Source organism: Zonotrichia leucophrys, chromosome 3, assembly GCF_028769735.1.
Source record: "Zonotrichia leucophrys gambelii isolate GWCS_2022_RI chromosome 3, RI_Zleu_2.0, whole genome shotgun sequence".
Classification (NCBI taxonomy): domain Eukaryota; kingdom Metazoa; phylum Chordata; class Aves; order Passeriformes; family Passerellidae; genus Zonotrichia; species Zonotrichia leucophrys.
Window position 1 is genome coordinate 25,061,104 of NC_088172.1, and position 18,073 is coordinate 25,079,176.

At 34.2% G+C, this 18,073-nt stretch overlaps 1 protein-coding gene across 2 annotated transcripts in view; it reads left to right on the top strand.

The window, feature by feature from the left end:
• The window catches only part of TRAPPC12 (trafficking protein particle complex subunit 12), a 50,694-nt gene that overhangs the window by 4,539 nt on the left and 28,082 nt on the right, over positions 1 to 18,073 (top strand). For both annotated transcript variants that reach the window (XM_064707669.1, XM_064707668.1), the window contains exons 3-5: positions 764 to 880; positions 8,094 to 8,207; positions 9,047 to 9,185. In XM_064707669.1, coding sequence (XP_064563739.1) covers positions 764 to 880; positions 8,094 to 8,207; positions 9,047 to 9,185 — 370 coding nt within the window. The remainder of the gene's footprint in view (positions 1 to 763; positions 881 to 8,093; positions 8,208 to 9,046; positions 9,186 to 18,073) is intronic.

An 18,073-nucleotide genomic window follows, 5' to 3' on the forward strand; every position in this document is an offset into this window, starting at 1 on the left:
TCTGTTGTTTATTCATAGGGTTAGTGACATCATTAGAGGTAAAAAATTTCCATGTAGTGAAACAGTAGTTCTCATTCCTTAAGAAGCTAGACAGAAAACACAAATATATTTCCCAGCACTGTCCATGGAGGAAGTTGAAACACTTAATGTCAATTGTGTTTGTCATTGCTAAGCTCTGCTGTTATTATATGCAGTTCACTCTCTTTTTAGGCAAACAGCTATTGAGCTCCGATAGCCCAGTTTCTCTGACTGATGCCTGCAGCTAGTTCTTTTGAAATTTATAACACTTGTTGAAGGGTTGCTGTTTACTTTGGCTTATGATCTCTCAAAGTTTATTTTTTGTGGATATTTAAGGCTAACTTACTGCGTGCATGTTTAGTTTTGATCAATAGATTGCACCTTTCAATGTTAATGTACATTACAAAAACCTGTGAAACTTTCTGGTTTTTAGAAGATCTTTGAGGAATATTTTGTAAGATCTATGAATGACAATAGTGTAAAAAGGAAATAAATCTGAATATGTCAATGCTAACTGAAACCTATACATGGAAGAAAAAATATAGCAAATTATGTGGAGTACATGTAGAGGTTTTCATTCCAATGCTGTACGTACACATATTTATTACATATGTACTGGAAAATTTGTATTTCTCTAGAGGAAAGAACTCTTTTGCTCAGTTTTAATTCTACATTTTATTTTGCTGAAATAATGTTTTAAATAGTCTTGTTATCTGTTTTCTTTTTCTGTTCCATGAACACCAAGGGAGATGCAGTGAAAGACCTAATGCTTCGCTTCTTGGGGGAGCAGGCTGCAGTGAAGAGACAAGTTTTAAATGCCAACTCAGTAGAGCAGTCATTTGTAGGCTTAAAACAGCTAATTGTAAGTAACAATCATCATATAATATATATTTAATATTGTGTTTCTCTCAAGATAATTGGGAGCTACTGATTGAGAAGAAACTGGGGAAAAAAACTGTGTTAGTGTATTCCTTACCCTTCAATAGTACTAGCCAAACTACAATAGTCTTTAATGGGAATGACACTGGGGTTTAATTATTTGGGTTTAAATCACATAGTAAACATTTTTTTAATGTGCATAAGTTACAAAAAATTATTTTAAGTGATTGTGAGTTTTTATGTAATGCAAATGGTTGCAAAACAGATTTTAGTCATGTTTTTGTTTACATGTGTATATACTTACGTTTTCACCTGTGTGTTTTACAAAAAGACATAAAAGTTGTAAATGGCAAGCCAAACTGGTATGATAATTTCAGCTGCCTGATTTTTTACTTCAGTGCAGAAAACTAAAGCAAATTACTTCCAGAGGAAAGCTTATCTTAATCCTTTCATTAATGTAAGTATTTCTGTTCTGAAAATAGTTGTGTCTAGCAGCCTTGTAAGCCTTGCCTTGTCCCTTTAATCATTGTGTTCCTGTGCAGAATTCATTACTATTACATACATGACTGAGCCTTCTTTAATCTGATGACGTAACAAGATGGTTTGGATTTACTTTATTTTTGAAAAAATGGATGAAAAATTACTGAGGAAAAAGTAATAAGGAATTATCAGGACGGGCTGTAGTATTTAACATCCTTTAATTTAATTGTGTGACTTTACATGTAAAGCTCCATAAGAGATTACTTTTTTGTCATGTTAGGAATAGTCTAGGAGGTCTCGACAAGCGCTAGTAAAAGAATTCAGAGGAAATTTTAGAAACTAAACATGAAAAGACAGATTGTGATCTCCACCCTAGACACATGTTTTTCTGTTTATCTCAATGTTTTGCTTGACTTGAGAGGCGAAAAAATTCTTATGCAAAAGTCTTGTACCCATCAGTGTCTTAAGTAGGAAAAAGCTTTTTTTTTTCACACTTACTTTGCATCTTCCAGAAGAGGATTTTTGGTGTGTGGGAAATACCTTTCTATTTAGCCTGGTAGTGGTGTCTGTGCAAGATGCTCTTCTGTGGTGCAGACCATCTTGTACCTTAAATTACAATGCTGGTGCTGCTGCTGATACTGTTTTTGCTTTGAGCCTGCTCTTAAGCATCAGAAGAGTTGTGTTAAAGCTTTTTGGCCCAAGGCGGTGAAGCTGGGAGGCAGTGTGCAGCTGTAGGATATTTTGTTACTTATGGTATTTATGGTTACTTACCTTACTTGCAGGTTTATTTTTTTAAAGAAAACCTTGCCTTATTTAGAATGGTGGGGTTTTTTATAAAGTAGAAACCATTTAGGTAGAAGTTAAAATGTTCTTCGATTTTCGAGGCTTTCAGTCATTAGCTGTTAGTTGGTTTTGACTATGCAAAATAACTTTCTCCGTTTCATTTGTAGAACTTGTTTCTTTTTATGATGAGAATTGGTTAGTCTTTTTTTGTTCCCTTGCAAACATTGCGTTTCTTCTTAAAGTCTAAATGTGGAAAATTTATTTCTGATTGACTGGAGTCTTTAAAGTTAAAGTGATTTCAGACTTTAAAACATTAAAATCCCATGCTAGATGACATTAACTAAAAAGATGATGCTTTTTACATGCATAATAGGCCAGAATGACATATAATAACTACTCTGTTACTAGTCACTTTGTTTATGAGAGAATTTGTGACCAAATATGTTCAGCAAATAAATCTTTCAATGCAAAGGACAACTTACAGGCAATATTTATCTTAAGATCTAGTTAAAAACTAGTGAATATTTGGAATATTACTGTGCAGTTTCCATACAGTTAAGATTCTTTCTTAGCTGTTAATTTGGTATCCTTCTGTACTCCACGTGAACATGAGATTTTTTTGTCACTCAGTTCAATCCCTTGCAGCAACTTAGAAGAGCGTATTTTGAATGCGTTTGCAGTGCAGAAGAGAAATGCTTAGAATTAGGATAAATTTCATCTTCAGACTGATATCTGTTGTTCAGGTGCTTAGATGTGAGTTGTTGTCTGAACTCACAGTCAATAGAGACCTAATAGTACAGTCCCTGATCACAAGCTAAATTTAGATGAGTTTCCATCTAAGAGTCCCAACAATTATCACATGCTCTAGGAAGACACCAGTGACAGCTGAAACCAGAACTGAGTGTTTAGTCCTGTTATGAAGAAATTTGTTAGGATAAAATTCTCAGATGATCTTGGGCAAACTCCATTGTGTTATGGGGCCAAAAAAAAAAAAAAGGAAAAAATAAAAACAGTATTCTAAGTCTGTCTACTTCAGAGGAAACTGCTTCATTAGTATCTAGCTATTTTTTTAATGCTGTGTGGATGGAAAAATATGCTCACCAGTATACCAAATTTTTAAACCACAGGTCTTCAGCTGCAATACTGAAGCTCTTCTGTTCTACCATATGATTAATTCTGTTAGCTTATTTGGCTGTTTTAATAAATACAAATATGCTGCTTCTGCTTTCAAAGGCTATTTCAGAAGTTCATTCCTTTGGTTGTTAATCAAAGGCATTCCAATCAGTCCTCCTTCAAAATCTTTCTTCTAATCAAAGCTAAAGTTGTTTACAATCATTTAAGTGTTTTGGTCTTATGTTGCTTTTTAGGTAATTTTTTTTCCTTAATATTTGCTTCTTCTTCCCTGCTACTTAGTATGAGCAGATAGCCATGGCACTTCCACTTCTCAGATTTTCTTTTTAAAGGAAAAAATAACCCTTCTCTAATAATCTCTAATCATCTTGTCCTGGATGCCTTCATAATCCTCTTTGGAACTCTTCTCAGACTCTCTCCCAATTGAAGCTAACATCTTTTTGTTATCATTGCTCAGAACTCAGCACATTACATTGTAAATGACACTACTTGCCTTGTGTTTTACCTTTTCTATTGTTTTGACATTGTAAATCATCTGGTCCCTGTTTAGTGAATGTGGTCCTTGCATATTGACAGTACCACCTCCTAGGTTACATCTACAATGAAGATACCACCTCTTTTAACCAGGGCTACAGAGGAATCCTTATATTGGACTGTTTCCAGTGTGCATTCTCGAGTAGCACCTTCTCATATTCCTGTAAAAAGTCCAGTAAAAAACATTTAAATAAAAGCATTTCTGTGGGTAAGATGCAGTTAGTGCTTGCAGCAAAGAAAGTTGGAGACTGATGTCCTTTGGGGAGGATCATAATGCAGTCTGCAAAAGCTTCCTCAAGTACAACTAATTGTCTCACAACAAAATTTATCAAGAAGTTGATAAGCTCAACTTCCAAAGGTGCACCTTTTCTGATGAGATCACCAACAGTAGCATCATGTCTAAGATGAATAGTTTTTCACCTGAAAATAGTTTTTCAACTGAACTCAAGTTTTTGAACTTGGTTAAGAAAATTGTTCGGCATCAGTTTGGTCAATTAGATTGTTTGAATGAGATTTTTGCCAGTAACCCAAAGATGGTTTATTGAACAGCTGTTCTTTCACATTTTCAGTTTCTTCTCTGGGATGGGCAGCAGTGAATTGGAAATGCTCTACTGGTAGCAAAACAATGTGGAGGTGGTGAAAGTGAATTAGTTTTACAACTTTAGGGCTTTAAAGAGATAAGGGGCTGCTGAAGCAGTTCTACACTATAATTCTATAATAATTTGTGAATAGAGTTATATATCTGTACTGGATAAGTTTTTATATTTTTGAACTGAAAACAAAATCTGGGTTTTCAATTTCCAAAAAGTTTTATCAGTCTGACATAGGATTATGGATTTACTCTAAAGCAAATAAATGTAAGCAAGATCTTCTCATCACAGTGTTGCTTTGTTTTACAGCAGCTAATACAAGGTGTAAGCTGCAATTATGTTAGTTCTTGTTATTCCATATTTTAGACTGATTTTAAACCCTCATTTGAACAAATAGTACAATCTTGCTTACTGAGGCCTTTCTGATATTTTCAGTTGTAAGGTGTCTGCAGCCAGAGAAAAATGCAGTCTTTCAGAGTTGTCATACTTAGAAAAAGACTGCTGTATCTTGCCACTGTAAATATGTAATGTTTTCTCTAAATATGGAATAATATCCTCAAGCTGCTAGACCAAAAAAGGGTTACTAGCTACATTTTTTTAACTGATGTGTAAATGCTCTACCAATGTAATTTACAGAGGAGAAGCATGTCATAGCTAGTGGAGGAGGACATTTTAATCACTTTAATGGTGTTACAATGTCGAGTTAATGACTCCCTTTGTGTCTATTTTATAAAAGTCATATATTGTTACTTTTGCATATGAGTAATGTTGTGCTTTTGCATATATTTTCAAATATATAAAACCTGGATACAGTGGTATAACATACATATTCACTTTAATAAGTTATAAATTATCCTTAAAATAGGGGAGGGGATTGTTCTTTTGTTTCTAAATAATTGAGCAATTTCCTACATTTTTATAGCTGATTTGAGAGAAGGTGGTAGTGGTACAAACAGTAAATGTGTGCTTTTGGGAAGAGGTTACATTTCTGTACTAAGAAGCAACTATTTATTGGATAAAATTTCAGTGGTTTTCCTGAGAGACTGAATGATGTTATAAATTGTCTTTGTGTATCAGAGGAGTTCCCTTTTCATCATTGAACACATTTTCTGTAGATTTGCAATCTGCATGCCTCTCTTTTCTTGACAGAAGAATTGTATTTGAAATCTGTTTACTGTGCAGTTTCCCTGTCTGTATGTGAACCTCCCCCAGGATTTCTGGGTTTTTTTGAAGAACAGAGAAGTTCTGCAAGGGCTGATGCAGTGTCTGTTGGGTGGCCGATCTGCTTAGCCTAGCTTTGATGTATGTACAGCAGTTGGTACTGAAATGGTTTGGATTTTTAAGTTTTGGTTAGGTATATAGATTTTTTTAAAAAATCTTTTCACTAGATAAACATCTAGTCTAATAGTGTTTAAAAAGTACAGAAATCATGCTGGCTGGTAGCTTTCATTAGAAGAACAGCAGCTCCATACTTTTGGGGGGAGTGGAAAGATGATACTGAGATTGTGTGAAGAGTAGTTCTCTTCTTTCAGGCTGCTGCTGTGTTAGTGAACTATTTAGCAATAATATTTGGCTGACGGTATTTTTTCTTAGAGAAATTAGGGTTTTCCCACAATTACAGCTGGACAACCATATCCTGATCATCACAGAATAGTTATTTTTGTCTTTGAGAACGTTCTTCAGCATTTTTTATGCTGTATCTGAAGCTGTAGTGTCTGTATTTGCTTTGGGTCTCTACTTACAACTTACAAACAAAATTTAGATATAAGGAACCTGGATTTTAAAACTGTGGACTTCAGGAAGCACAAAAGTGACCTGCAAAGTTTTGAGGGATGTTTGAAACAGATAAAGATTTCTGGTGGACTGGCAACTCTTAAACCTGGTACAATTTGCCCAAGATAATAATTTGTCCAGTTAATGTCAAATTAGAGTTGTACTGTCAGCAGTCTTCTATTAAGCTTCTAGAGAGAATTAGTCTTCATGACCAGCAGGCAGCTCTCATTTTGAAATAATTTCAAATATTCATCTTCGAGCAAAGACTGTTTTCCCAATAATTATCAGACTTTCTTCTCTTGCCTGTCTTGTTCGATAAAGTATTTTTTGTCCATGCCTGAAATAGAATTTAAAAGATTGTAGTAACTGAGTTGGTCATAAATGATATTTTTTGATCCTAACTCTCATTTGGGAGGACAAGTTGAGCAGTTCTAGTTTAGCAGTGTTTTAGTTTTTGTGTTTGCTCCTGTTCTAAGGATAATAAGAATGTAGTTTGTCTCTCCAGAAGAGGAATGAATTTCAGGTAATCTATGTCAGTATCTTTCAGCTTTTCAAAGTTGATACAGGTAGTTGTTGAAGGATATAATAATGCATTATCAATTCCCGCTCTTCCATATGAAAATAGGTGGCTCAGAGTGTGCCATGCTGTTTCTTGGTCTTGCTGTCAGCCAACTTTTACACTTCCAGTGAAACTCAACTTCATGTGGCACCTGACAGTGCAGTGCAGAGAGGAGATGAGGTGGTTAGTGTGTGGTGATCTCTGTAGGGGCCTGTTTGCAGCCTGTGTGGCTGCAAAATGGAGGCCAGAAAATAGGAAAACTCTTCCGCTGTTACTGCTGCATTTTCAGTGTGACTGTTTGCTGTATTTCTAAAACAGTGGAGAGAAAATAATAAAATACTAGTTCAAGAGTAGTATCTGGACTTTGCAAGCACCAATACAAATGTGTTTTATTCCTTCACATTTCATCAGACAACATGATTATTTTATATTACAGTTACATTTTTGTATGTCTTAAGAAACTATTTGGAAAAAATATTACTTTCAGGAATAGCAGAATAGCATATATTTACTTTACAATGACCTGCTGGATACATGTCTCTTTAAAAATTCCTCTGTATAATAGAAAAGTATAACAGTTAAAACCTGTGAAGCATTAATCTGTTTCAAGTTTTTGGTTTGTTGCATCAGACTATACAAGGCAGAAATATTATTGGGATATTTCTGTTAAAAATCTGATTAACAGTGTGAGACTACAGTTTGATTTGTCTAACTAGGAATGTCTTTGTTCTATGAATAAAAAAAAATATTAAGAGTATTTTGAAACTAGTAATTCAGTGGAAATTCAAATGTTTGTGTTTTGTAGGTGTACCAGTTGTTATTGTATTCTTCCTTGTTCTTTGTTTTTTGATAAATAGGAATTTTGTATCCTGGACAATGCTAAAAGTTCATTTTCATTAAGTGAACTGTACTAGGGGTTATAACCTGAGATGCTGAAGTCAGTGAGATGAGAATAGGCATTGAATACTTTATGACTGTAGAGTGCCTTCAGTACTATTGATAATGCCTAGCTGGCAATTTTTTCTCCTTTTTTTAGGAGAAAACAAAGTTGTGAATATTATAATATATTCATTTATATAATCAAACTTGATATAGCTTTAGGTTTACAATTCCATATGGTATTGTATATTCTTTTGTTTTAATGGCCTGCTGATGTTAATATTTGATTTCCCTTTTTGCCTAATTAGACATGCAGCTTTGACAAATGACATTCTGCTTCTCACCAGCCAGCTCTCCTGACCTTGTCATTATTACTGATGGGTACATGTCACTGCTGCAGGCAAAATCAGCAGTTGTGCATTGTAGGGACTTGATGATTTTTCTACTTATTCTTTTCTTCTTCCCAGAGCAGTAAAAACTGGAGGGCAGCAGTTGACTTGTGTGGGCGGCTTCTAACTGCACATGGTCAAGGCTATAAAAAAAGTGGACTGCCTGCTAGCCATACCACAGATTCTTTACAGGTAGGTTTAAATATGCTCTTGTCACTTTTTTATCAACAATATTCATTTTTTTGGCTTTTTTTTTAACAGGATCAAACTCCTTTTCCGAATTGTAACATAGAAACTGAGGTTATTCAGGTATTTTAGCAAGACATTTTTTCTGTTTGCTTACGTAAAGTAGGCCTTCGTTTAAAACAAACTTACTTTTTTAAGGAAAATCTAATCTTGATTCTATGTTTTTAAAGGTTTTTACACTAGTAAAATGGAATATGTTTTGGTGTTTTGGAAGACTCATTCTGCTAAAGTTCATGGAACTGTCTAGATTGTGAACTTTATAGTAAGCTTCTACATGTTAGAAATGTGTTCATGTGTTCATTTATTAATCCCAATTAATAAAATATTGCAAGTGATTCAGATGTGACCAAATGAGAACTCATATTTTTAACCCTAGTGATTTTAAAGCTCATGGTTTTTCACCAAAAGATTTTAAGGATACCATAAAGTTGGAAAAGCAGTTAAAATACCAGATTCATAATTGGTGCATGCTAACTCATTTCAAAGAGAGATGTTCCAGTTTTGAGGCAGGCTGGTTTTTAAACTTCAAAATCTTGAATCAATCTTGCTTATCTCTACAAACAATTAAACATCCGTCCTCTGAGCTTTGTTTTAATGATTTGATGAAAAGTACTGTGTAAAAGAGCAGGTAAGTATATATCCTGATTCTTTTCAGTAACAGAGAAACTCTTTACTCAGCTTTTATCAGAAAAAGTTGAAAAGTTGAAATTGTATTGGATGTGGCTTTTGATAGAAGCTAGTAACAGACCTTGTCCTTCCCTTTTTTTATATGTATCAATTTTTAGCTGTGGTTTGTGAGACTAGCACTACTGGTGAAACTGGATCTGTTCCAAAATGCAGAAATGGAATTTGAACCATTTGGAAATTTGGATCAGCCTGATCTTTATTATGAATATTACCCTAACGTATACCCTGGACGTAAAGGTAAAAGACTTGATTTATGAAATGCTTTTCTTTTATTCCCTTTTTAAAAGTCATTATAAAATACTGGTTGGATTCAGAGGTTTAAAGCTAAAGCATTGGAGAGCTATAGATTATGCTGATTTTGGTTTGTTTTTTTCCCCAGAAGGACATAATTGATTAGTACATTAAAGTATTGCTCAGATTATGGAGGTAGTGATAAGTAACAGTAGTAGAGCAATATAGGTAGTTGGTGTATTTCATGATGCTGCTACAGAGGAATGTTTTTAACAAGTAAATATAATATTTTAGTTCTATGATACTGAAATTAAGTAATACCAAACTCAAATAGTTCACTTTACTCAAAACCAGGGTTGAAAGATAAGAGAGTTTGTGGAAACTCTCTTATCTTTTTTCTCTTCAGTTCATCCAGGTAGTATCACTATGCTATTTTTAATATTTACACACCCAAATGCTACTGCAGGTGTTATTTCCTGGTTTCTAGGATTAAAGGAAAAAAAACTAAATTTAGAAGTAATTTAATAATTCTCCTTAAATGAAACATGATTAAATGTAGTATTATTTGCTAAATAATTGAAAGTAAGTAAAAATCAGAGATTTACTGTGTATCTCATTATTGAAAAGAACAAAAACAACACCAGCTTCAATTTTTTTTAAGCAGTTTGTCTCATGTTACAAATGCACTACTTCCCACTGCTCCAAAGAGCCTACAGGTTAGCCACATAGTTCCACTACTCAAGATATTCTAGCTCTCCAGAAGTCTGGGTTTGAAAAATTGCTATTTTTAAGAGCAATTTTACTCTTGTTCAGGCTATTTTGAAATTTTATTTTTTATATATCTGTTATTTAGGAAAGACTAACTCTCTGATGCAAGTACACTCTCGAGTGTTCTTAATGTTCGGCTTTTGTATTTGAACCACAGTGTGTAATAAGACATTTGTAAAAAGCAGTTGTTACAGACAGTGCCACTCTGAAATCTTACAGTGCATTTTACATGAGATAGCCATGATGGGATAACCTAGAAAGAAAGAAGATTTTGAGGTTTCTGAGGAAGGGAAGTTGGTGTCAGACAGATCACAATTTTTTGCAGATTACTTTGTATAGTGATGCAAAAGATCAGTTGCAGGCCAGCAAGGCCAGTGGGGACTGCCTAGAACAACTCCCTCTGATGTTACTCATGGTCCTTCAGGTAATCACAGGCAATCCACTGGGAAGGAATTGTGTCAGTTGGGAGAGTGAAAGAGGTCCTGGTCATCAGGTTGGACGGCTTTTTGGATCTGGTGTTCTTAGGGCAGCTGCACACACAATAGCAATAGTTGTCTTCCACAGGCTATATGTGTGTCTCCACATCTTCTTCTATATTAAAAATAAGCTATTTTTCCTAAGAAAAATCTTTGCAGGTCATGTCAATATTTGAGGTACTTGAGTGCTCATGCCACAGATGATGCAGGGAGCAGCAGTTCTGGACAGTCTGTCCAGATGTTGAAATCACCTGTCCTGTGATTGAGGTTTGGATCTTGGAGCAGTCACTCAACCGCGGTTGTTTTATTCAAGTTATGAGGATATTGATGGTAAAAAGAGGTGAGCTTAAGGAAGATAGTCTATTTCATAATTATATACCTCAGTTAATTTTTAACAGTTGAACATATCAACTGGGACCATCATCTGATCATTTGTGAGGAAAGTAGGATCAGGGTTGGATGGAGCTGACCTGCTAGTAGATATATACATCCAACGTGGGAACAGCTATTAAACATTCCTTACATAGTTTTTAGGAGAGAAAGCAGCATTTCCAGAGATGTAGGAGAACACAAGCAGTTGTTTTTTTGTCTAGCCTTAAACTGTGCTATGCTGGATTATGGATAAAGAAATTTAGTATACATGCATTGTTAAACAGCTAATTTAAATAATAAAATACAGATAAATCATTCCTTTATTTTGGTTGAAATATATTAGTATGAATATACAATCCACTGCTATTCGGCAATTTTGTGTATCATTTTGTGGTGTAATAAGCCTAAAAGAAAGGGCTTAATTTCAGCATTTTAATTTTGATTCATGGTATATAAATGGAGTAAGCACTTAAAAGTCAATTTAAGAAGTGAGAGTATAGATATAAATAATGTTCTCATTAATTGTAATGCAGATAATACTTTTTGTATTCAAAATATTCATAATAAATATACTACATTAGGAAGTTTTCTGGGTTTTGTGCATGAAGTAGGGGAAGTTTGAAACTTAAACCAGTGAGAGTAGCCCTTCATCCATTAATCTCTGAGAAATCTATCTCAAAGAATTTAAGTTACAAGTAACTGTACAAAAAGTGAAAGATGCTTTTCCATTAATTTCAGTTAACATGGCCAACATAGTCCTTTTAAATATCCTCTGAAACTCACCTAAAGCTGTTTCCCTTTCAGCAGCGTTGCTAATTTCAATTTCTTCCTCATATTTTGTGTGGCATTTGCAGCCATGATGTGTATTGATCCCAATATTGTTGTCTTTATCATGGCTGTGAGATCTAGTCCTTCTGGAATCTTCCTTTCCTGGTTTCTATGGGCATTTTGTTCAGCCATCTGCACTGCCTGTCGGAGTGCAGCCTCTCAGGACATTGATTCTGCTGGGATCCTTGTGTTGGCAGTGGGGTTGGTTAAGGCACTCATAGATCATTGCTGATTGATAAGGAGCAAAGAACAGATTGTTCCCATTTTCTAGTAAAATCTTAAAATTCCTAAGTTATAGATTTAGTTCTTTAAAATTCATCTGCATAAAGAAGTCATATTTTTACATATGTTTTTCTTTCATAGTAGGTAGGTCTTTAGGTCAGGAACCCTCTTTCAGATTGCTTCCTGCACATCTTCATTGTTCTGTCTGGGATATGTAAGGCTGAATTTTTGTCATCATTCTCATGACAGATGGATTTTAGGATTTTTTTTTAACGGTTTTAACTTTATATTTACACAGTCTGACCCACTTCTATTCATACCATTTTTTGTCTGTGTTCCTTGTGATATATAATAAACTCTCATATGATAGCTTGCCTAACCTGAGACAGCATTTCCATTGGTAATGCCTATGTGTTTCTAAACCTGTGAGAGCCAACAATTAAAATGGAACATTAAAATGCTATTTCATTTTTTTATGAGGTAATTTCGTCTTATTTCTGGTTAATAGAGCAGTAAGTTCCAGAAAAGTTAATGCTAACAAAATCAGTCTTCTAAAGCTACAAAACTTGTGAGTAATTTATTTTGTATTGCAAAGGGGGAAAAATAAGCTATGCATAAGTAAAAATTTGACTTCTGACCACAAGCTTATGTAACATGGGGTGGGATTTCTTTCCCTTTACCCTTTTCATTTTCTTTCTGATGATGCAGCATCATCTGTATTCTTCTAAATTAAATCAGTCTTCTGTTCTCTGGTGGGAAGGGCCTAAATTAGGAACATGACATTAAGTATCTAGTTGTATGTGTTCTAGAAACTTCCTTCATAGTGTATTCCTTCCCTTGACCTCTTGGTATTTCAATACCAACACAAGTTTTCAAAAGTGTGGCAGTGTTGTGATTAGGGATCCACTAGTGTGTCCTGTGATAGGATGGCACTTCTGGGTGGATAGTGATTGTTTAAAAAGCAACATAAATTTTATATGTATATATATAATATATCTTTTCTCTATATATAAAATAGTGTGAGTCTAGATATCACAACTGCCTTGGCATTTTTCACTATTGGTACTTTTATGACATTGCTAATATCCACTGTATTTAGAATTGTTATCAGAAATATATGAAAAGCTTTATAGAAAAAAATTGTGTGTAATTTAATTTTAATGTGTCCTTAGTTACTCAAGCAGTGATCTTAATTTGTTTCTTTTATTCAGTTTTGAAATTCCAGTCATTCTGAAGGAATCATGTTATACATGTTCTAGAACTGTCACACCAACCCGTGTTTTTAACAAGTTTTCAGCGCTGATGCTTAAGGTGAACTGTAATAATTGTTACTACATTTTGTAAGCTTATAAAATAGCAAAAATTGTGGTGAGAAACTTGTTTTATGTCTACAGAGATACTGTGTTAGCTATGAAAACACTTATACACTTAGTATTAAACACTTAATATTTCTCTAATGCCCACATTTTACAGCAATCTGGGCTATGTATAGTGCAGAGGACAGTTGCAACGTCTGTGTGAAGCTTGGTCCTGTTTCTGAATGTCAGCCTATGCCATAAATAAGTACAGACTTGGATTGGGAAAATTATCTCCTTTATGTGATGTCTCTGCAGTGGCATTTGGCCATTTTGAGTTTACTGTCTTCCTTTTTCTCTTCTACTTGTCCGTGCCAGTAGGAGGCAGGCTAACTGAAGCTTCCTTTTTTTTTAATTTATGGGGTCTGATGATGCTGTAAATCATCCTTTTTTCACCTTCCTCAGATTTGGTTAGTGGGATAACCGTGGCAGAATGTAAAGTGGTGTGGGAAAGAAAGATTAATAATAATAAAAGGATTAATAATAAAAGATTGTGGTAGGTAGAGAAACAAAAGGAAATAATCAATTTAAAAATAAAGATAAGAGAAGAAATGCACAGGCTAAGAAATTATGTCTTAGAGTGTGCTCCTCTTTGTTAATAAATTTTGCAGGAAAGCAGAAAAAGAATACTCCACCATATTGTTACATGTAGTACTGGTTTTTTCTCATGTGTTACCACAAATACTGCCTTAAGTTAGCGCTCCCATGTCAGACTGATTGAGTCTTGGCAGTTGTTCAGGAGAGTTACTCATTCAAGCTCATGTTGGTAGTAAAAATATTAAAATCTCTAGTGGAACTGGTTACCCGTTATTTTGTTTTCATGATTGTGTACCTCTCCACTGCCTCTTTAAATTCACTGTTGTGTTGCTTCAGAGCTACTGTCTACCTGTAAAATCAGCTAATACAGCTTGAATAAATACCACTCAAATGTTGTGGTTCCAGTTTAAGAAGTGTATGTATAATCTAATGGGGTAGAATACTGCTAAAATACTTAATTATGCATTCTGCTTTCCCAAGGCTACATAGTCTCATTGAAAACAGTATCAGCTTTACACAGGATTTCTTAATACTATGAGCAAGTAACTAATTTCTAAATTCTGCCTTATTACAGTTATCAGTAGGTAAGATTTAGGGCGATCTCTTTAAGGCAGGGCAATTTTTGTAGTTTTTCTGCATTCTTTCTGTTATGTTTTCCTTTCTTCAGTGCAAGGTACTCCAAATTACTGAAGAAGAATTTTTGAAACTTTTTAAAACCAGATCATGATTCAGAATTTCTGTTCTTAGGTCATGTGCAGTTAAATTGTAAAGTATATGCAAGCATGTAATTTCAGATAAAATTTTCAAAACGTTTTCATTAAATGGTTACAAACATTTAGTCTCCTATCTCATCTTCAGTCTCTCTGGATTGATGGTAATAAAAAAAACCTTGGAAATTAGTCTGTTGAAGTGGGATTTTTAAGTGTACTTTTAATTTCTAGTCAGTGAAGCTAGGATTTGGAATTCACTACATTATCCCTCTTAAAAATCCTATAAATTTTGGTAGAAGTATGTTTGTGCATATAAAGGCAAGCATATACATCTCTCTATGTATATGTAAGTGTAAAGCAAAAGATTTTTCAGAGGCTCAATACAGTGAAGGAATGAATGTTTCTTTTGCTTTGGTTTGGGTTTTTTTACTGTTATAAAATCCTGCTTTATCCTTTCAGTAACTGATAATCTGCTCTTCTGTTGCTTTTGGTCATTTAAGATTTGTTGAACAAGCTGTAGAAGGCAGATCAAAGAATTTCTGGTTACTTGTTTGCAGCAAGAAAATTCAAGGATAAAATAGCTGGTCATTGGCATATTCTTCTCTGCTCCAAAAGGGCTGTAGATCAGGGCTGTAGTTCGAATTTGATTGACATGAAGTGATGTTTGTGTTTTGACAGTTATGAAAATGTGCAGCTGTTCATAAAGAAATAGAAATTGAAATCTGTGGTCTTAAAAAATTCTACCTGATCTTGCTCTTTATTCCATCTGCTCCCATGCTTCCAGTGTATCCATTTTCCATCCTGCAGATCCTTTTTTTACTTTTGCCTTTTGTATGATGATAATACATACATATATATATATATATATATATATATATACACACATATGAATGAGATTAATTCATGTGAAAGGGACAATCAAACATCACATTCTTTGAAAGAAAAATCTCCAGTGTATTTGAAAGTAATTGCTAAGAAAATTGTCTTAAAATTAAGCCATTTTCCATTATGTATTTTTTATATATTATTATGAAGCCCTCAAAGAGGAGCAACAGAGGTCAACTGTAAAATACCAAGCTAGAATAAGACCTGCTTAAATTAAAAATAAAATTTCGATATGTAGCAGTAATTGTAGGGTATTGCCTTCTGTGGAAATTATCTAAGCTTAGCTGGCATAGTTTTACTGTGTAAGGACATTACTGTAGAAACTGGAAGTATGAAGTAGAGAGCAAAATCCATTCTCCTATGCTCTTAGCTAAACATTTTAATTGCAGGATATGCTAATTGTTTTAAATACTTCCTTGACATGTTGCCCTGCTAAATGCAGTACTGAATGAAATGTAATAGATTATATGGGTTTGGTTCTGGGTAGTTTTGCAAAAGACATTCTATGATAGATTCAGTGTTTATGGAAAATTTTTTTGTCCCTAGTGGGATGCCACAGGAATAGATATGTATGCCTGCTCATAATAGAAACCTGTTATAAAGAAATATGTCTTTCCCTGAATGCTTTAAGTGGCCTCAAAGTGAGTAGGTGAAACTTTCCCAACAAGATAATGTAATCCTTAGTCTAACCAGCACCTGTATTATTTCTGTTACAGCTGAGTGTTAGTGCAGTCAATTGTACTTTTTTTCCCCCCCAATATAAGTGTGTTCACTGAGGGAAGTATAGGTTTTTTTCTCTCTGCTAATCTCTTTTTTCATTAAATTTTCTGCTCCAAACTCTACAACCTGCCTTTCAGACCTTCCTAATACTATTATTATTGATCTATTCGAGTCATCAGCAGACATCATTTACTTCTTCCCAATTTTCTTGTTAAACCAGATAATGTAAAATTAAAATCACAATGTTTTCTGTGATTTTCTGAAAATCTCTTTTGCCTTTTTTAAGTCTCACCTCTTGTCAGCCCTAATACAATTGTTAATCAGTTACAGAATTACATTGGTGAACAGGTCTCTTTTCTATTTTCTATTACTGCCATGTATTTTTTTTTTGAGAAGTGTATGTAAATTGTATTAGCACCTTAAACAAGTAGCAGTCATTGACAGCTTTACCAGATCTAAGTAAATTTATGGCCTTCTTTTAACTAGAAAATCAGTCTTTTACTGTAGGAACTGAATTAGATACATTTTCCATACCTCATATAATTTAACTAAAAAGTTTACTTGTAGACAGGAACATATCTGGGAAAATGCACTTAACCAAAAATCTCAAGAGTTTATAAGCAGTATATTTAAGGTCTTTATTTGGATTGAGTGGCTTGAATAAGTGCTGCAGGTGTTTTGTGAGCAATTTGCCCATCTGATTTGACCTGAAATTACACAATACTGTTTACATGGGCTGGTAAGAAAGCCTTATCAATGGTAAAAGGACATTTCTTTTCTCCTTTCCCCAGCTGTCACCTTTGTATGAGAGCGTGTATACAGTTTTGTCCTTTCTCCAAAAAAAAAGAAAAATCCTGCTATTCAGGATTACAAGGACTCTGAGGAAGAGGGCAGAAAGAGCTAGTGTTTCTGATATTTTAAATAAAGTTAGTAGCTTCCTTAATGAGCAATAAGTAACATACATTGATTGGATGGATTTGCTGGATGTTTACAGTAAAATTTTTTCTGTTTATGTCATGAGTTTCAAAAACTCATGTAGTTTTTAAAGGAGAAAAGAAAGAGAAGAAACAGATGCTAAAGTTTTAGGTGGTCCTGTGAGAACTTGTAATATAAATTTTGGTTTGAAAATTCTTTACAGTAACTAGCCTTGCACCCTGAGCCAGCTTTCTTCTGGTTTTGTTTGAGAAATCTGTCACCACATTTCATGTACTACTGAGGATCTCACTAGAATGTTTTTTGGTCACAAGCTATGAAGGAAATAGTAAGCAGTTGAGAAATAATACATCCATACAGTACATTTTGAAATAATACAGATCTGAATGCATGTTACAACTGAGGATTTAGTTGTAATAGGAAATAAATCAGGTTCTTATGGAGTTTAAATTGACCTGGAGTCGCATTCATCATTCTGACATCCTCTGACACCACTTCTGATGATGTACATTGGTCGTGGGTTGTTCTTTCCTTTCACAGGGATTGTGATAGAGTGGTTTCATTCAGCAATACATAAGATCAATACTTTATAAAATACAGAATTCCAAAAAACTGTATCACAAAACATTATGTAAAGGTTATTACAAATTGCTAATGTGAGATGTTTCATCTGTGCTCCATTAAATACCTGTTTATTTGTGTGTTGACTAATTCAAAGAAAACTAATTCAAGTTTTCTATATGAGTGTTTATTGAATTGACCTTTTGTTGCATTTTACAAGAGGATGTAAACATACAAACTTGTTCAGAACTGACAGTGCTGCAACACAGTCTGTAACCAAATGTTGCTAAACCTTCAGGTTTTTTTTCAGTTTTTTACAAAATTTTCTCCCCCTTTTTTAATCCCATTGAGTGCAACAGAAGGTGCACCATCAGTAAATTAAGACTACCTTCTCCAAAAGAGCAGCACCAAACTAGCTGGTTTTAGGCACTGCTTTTTCTGGATTACTGTTGGATTGTGGAGTTACTAGAACTTGGTCATTGGAGAGGTGGTAGGGATAGAACCAGCTGGAGTTCAGATTTGTTTCC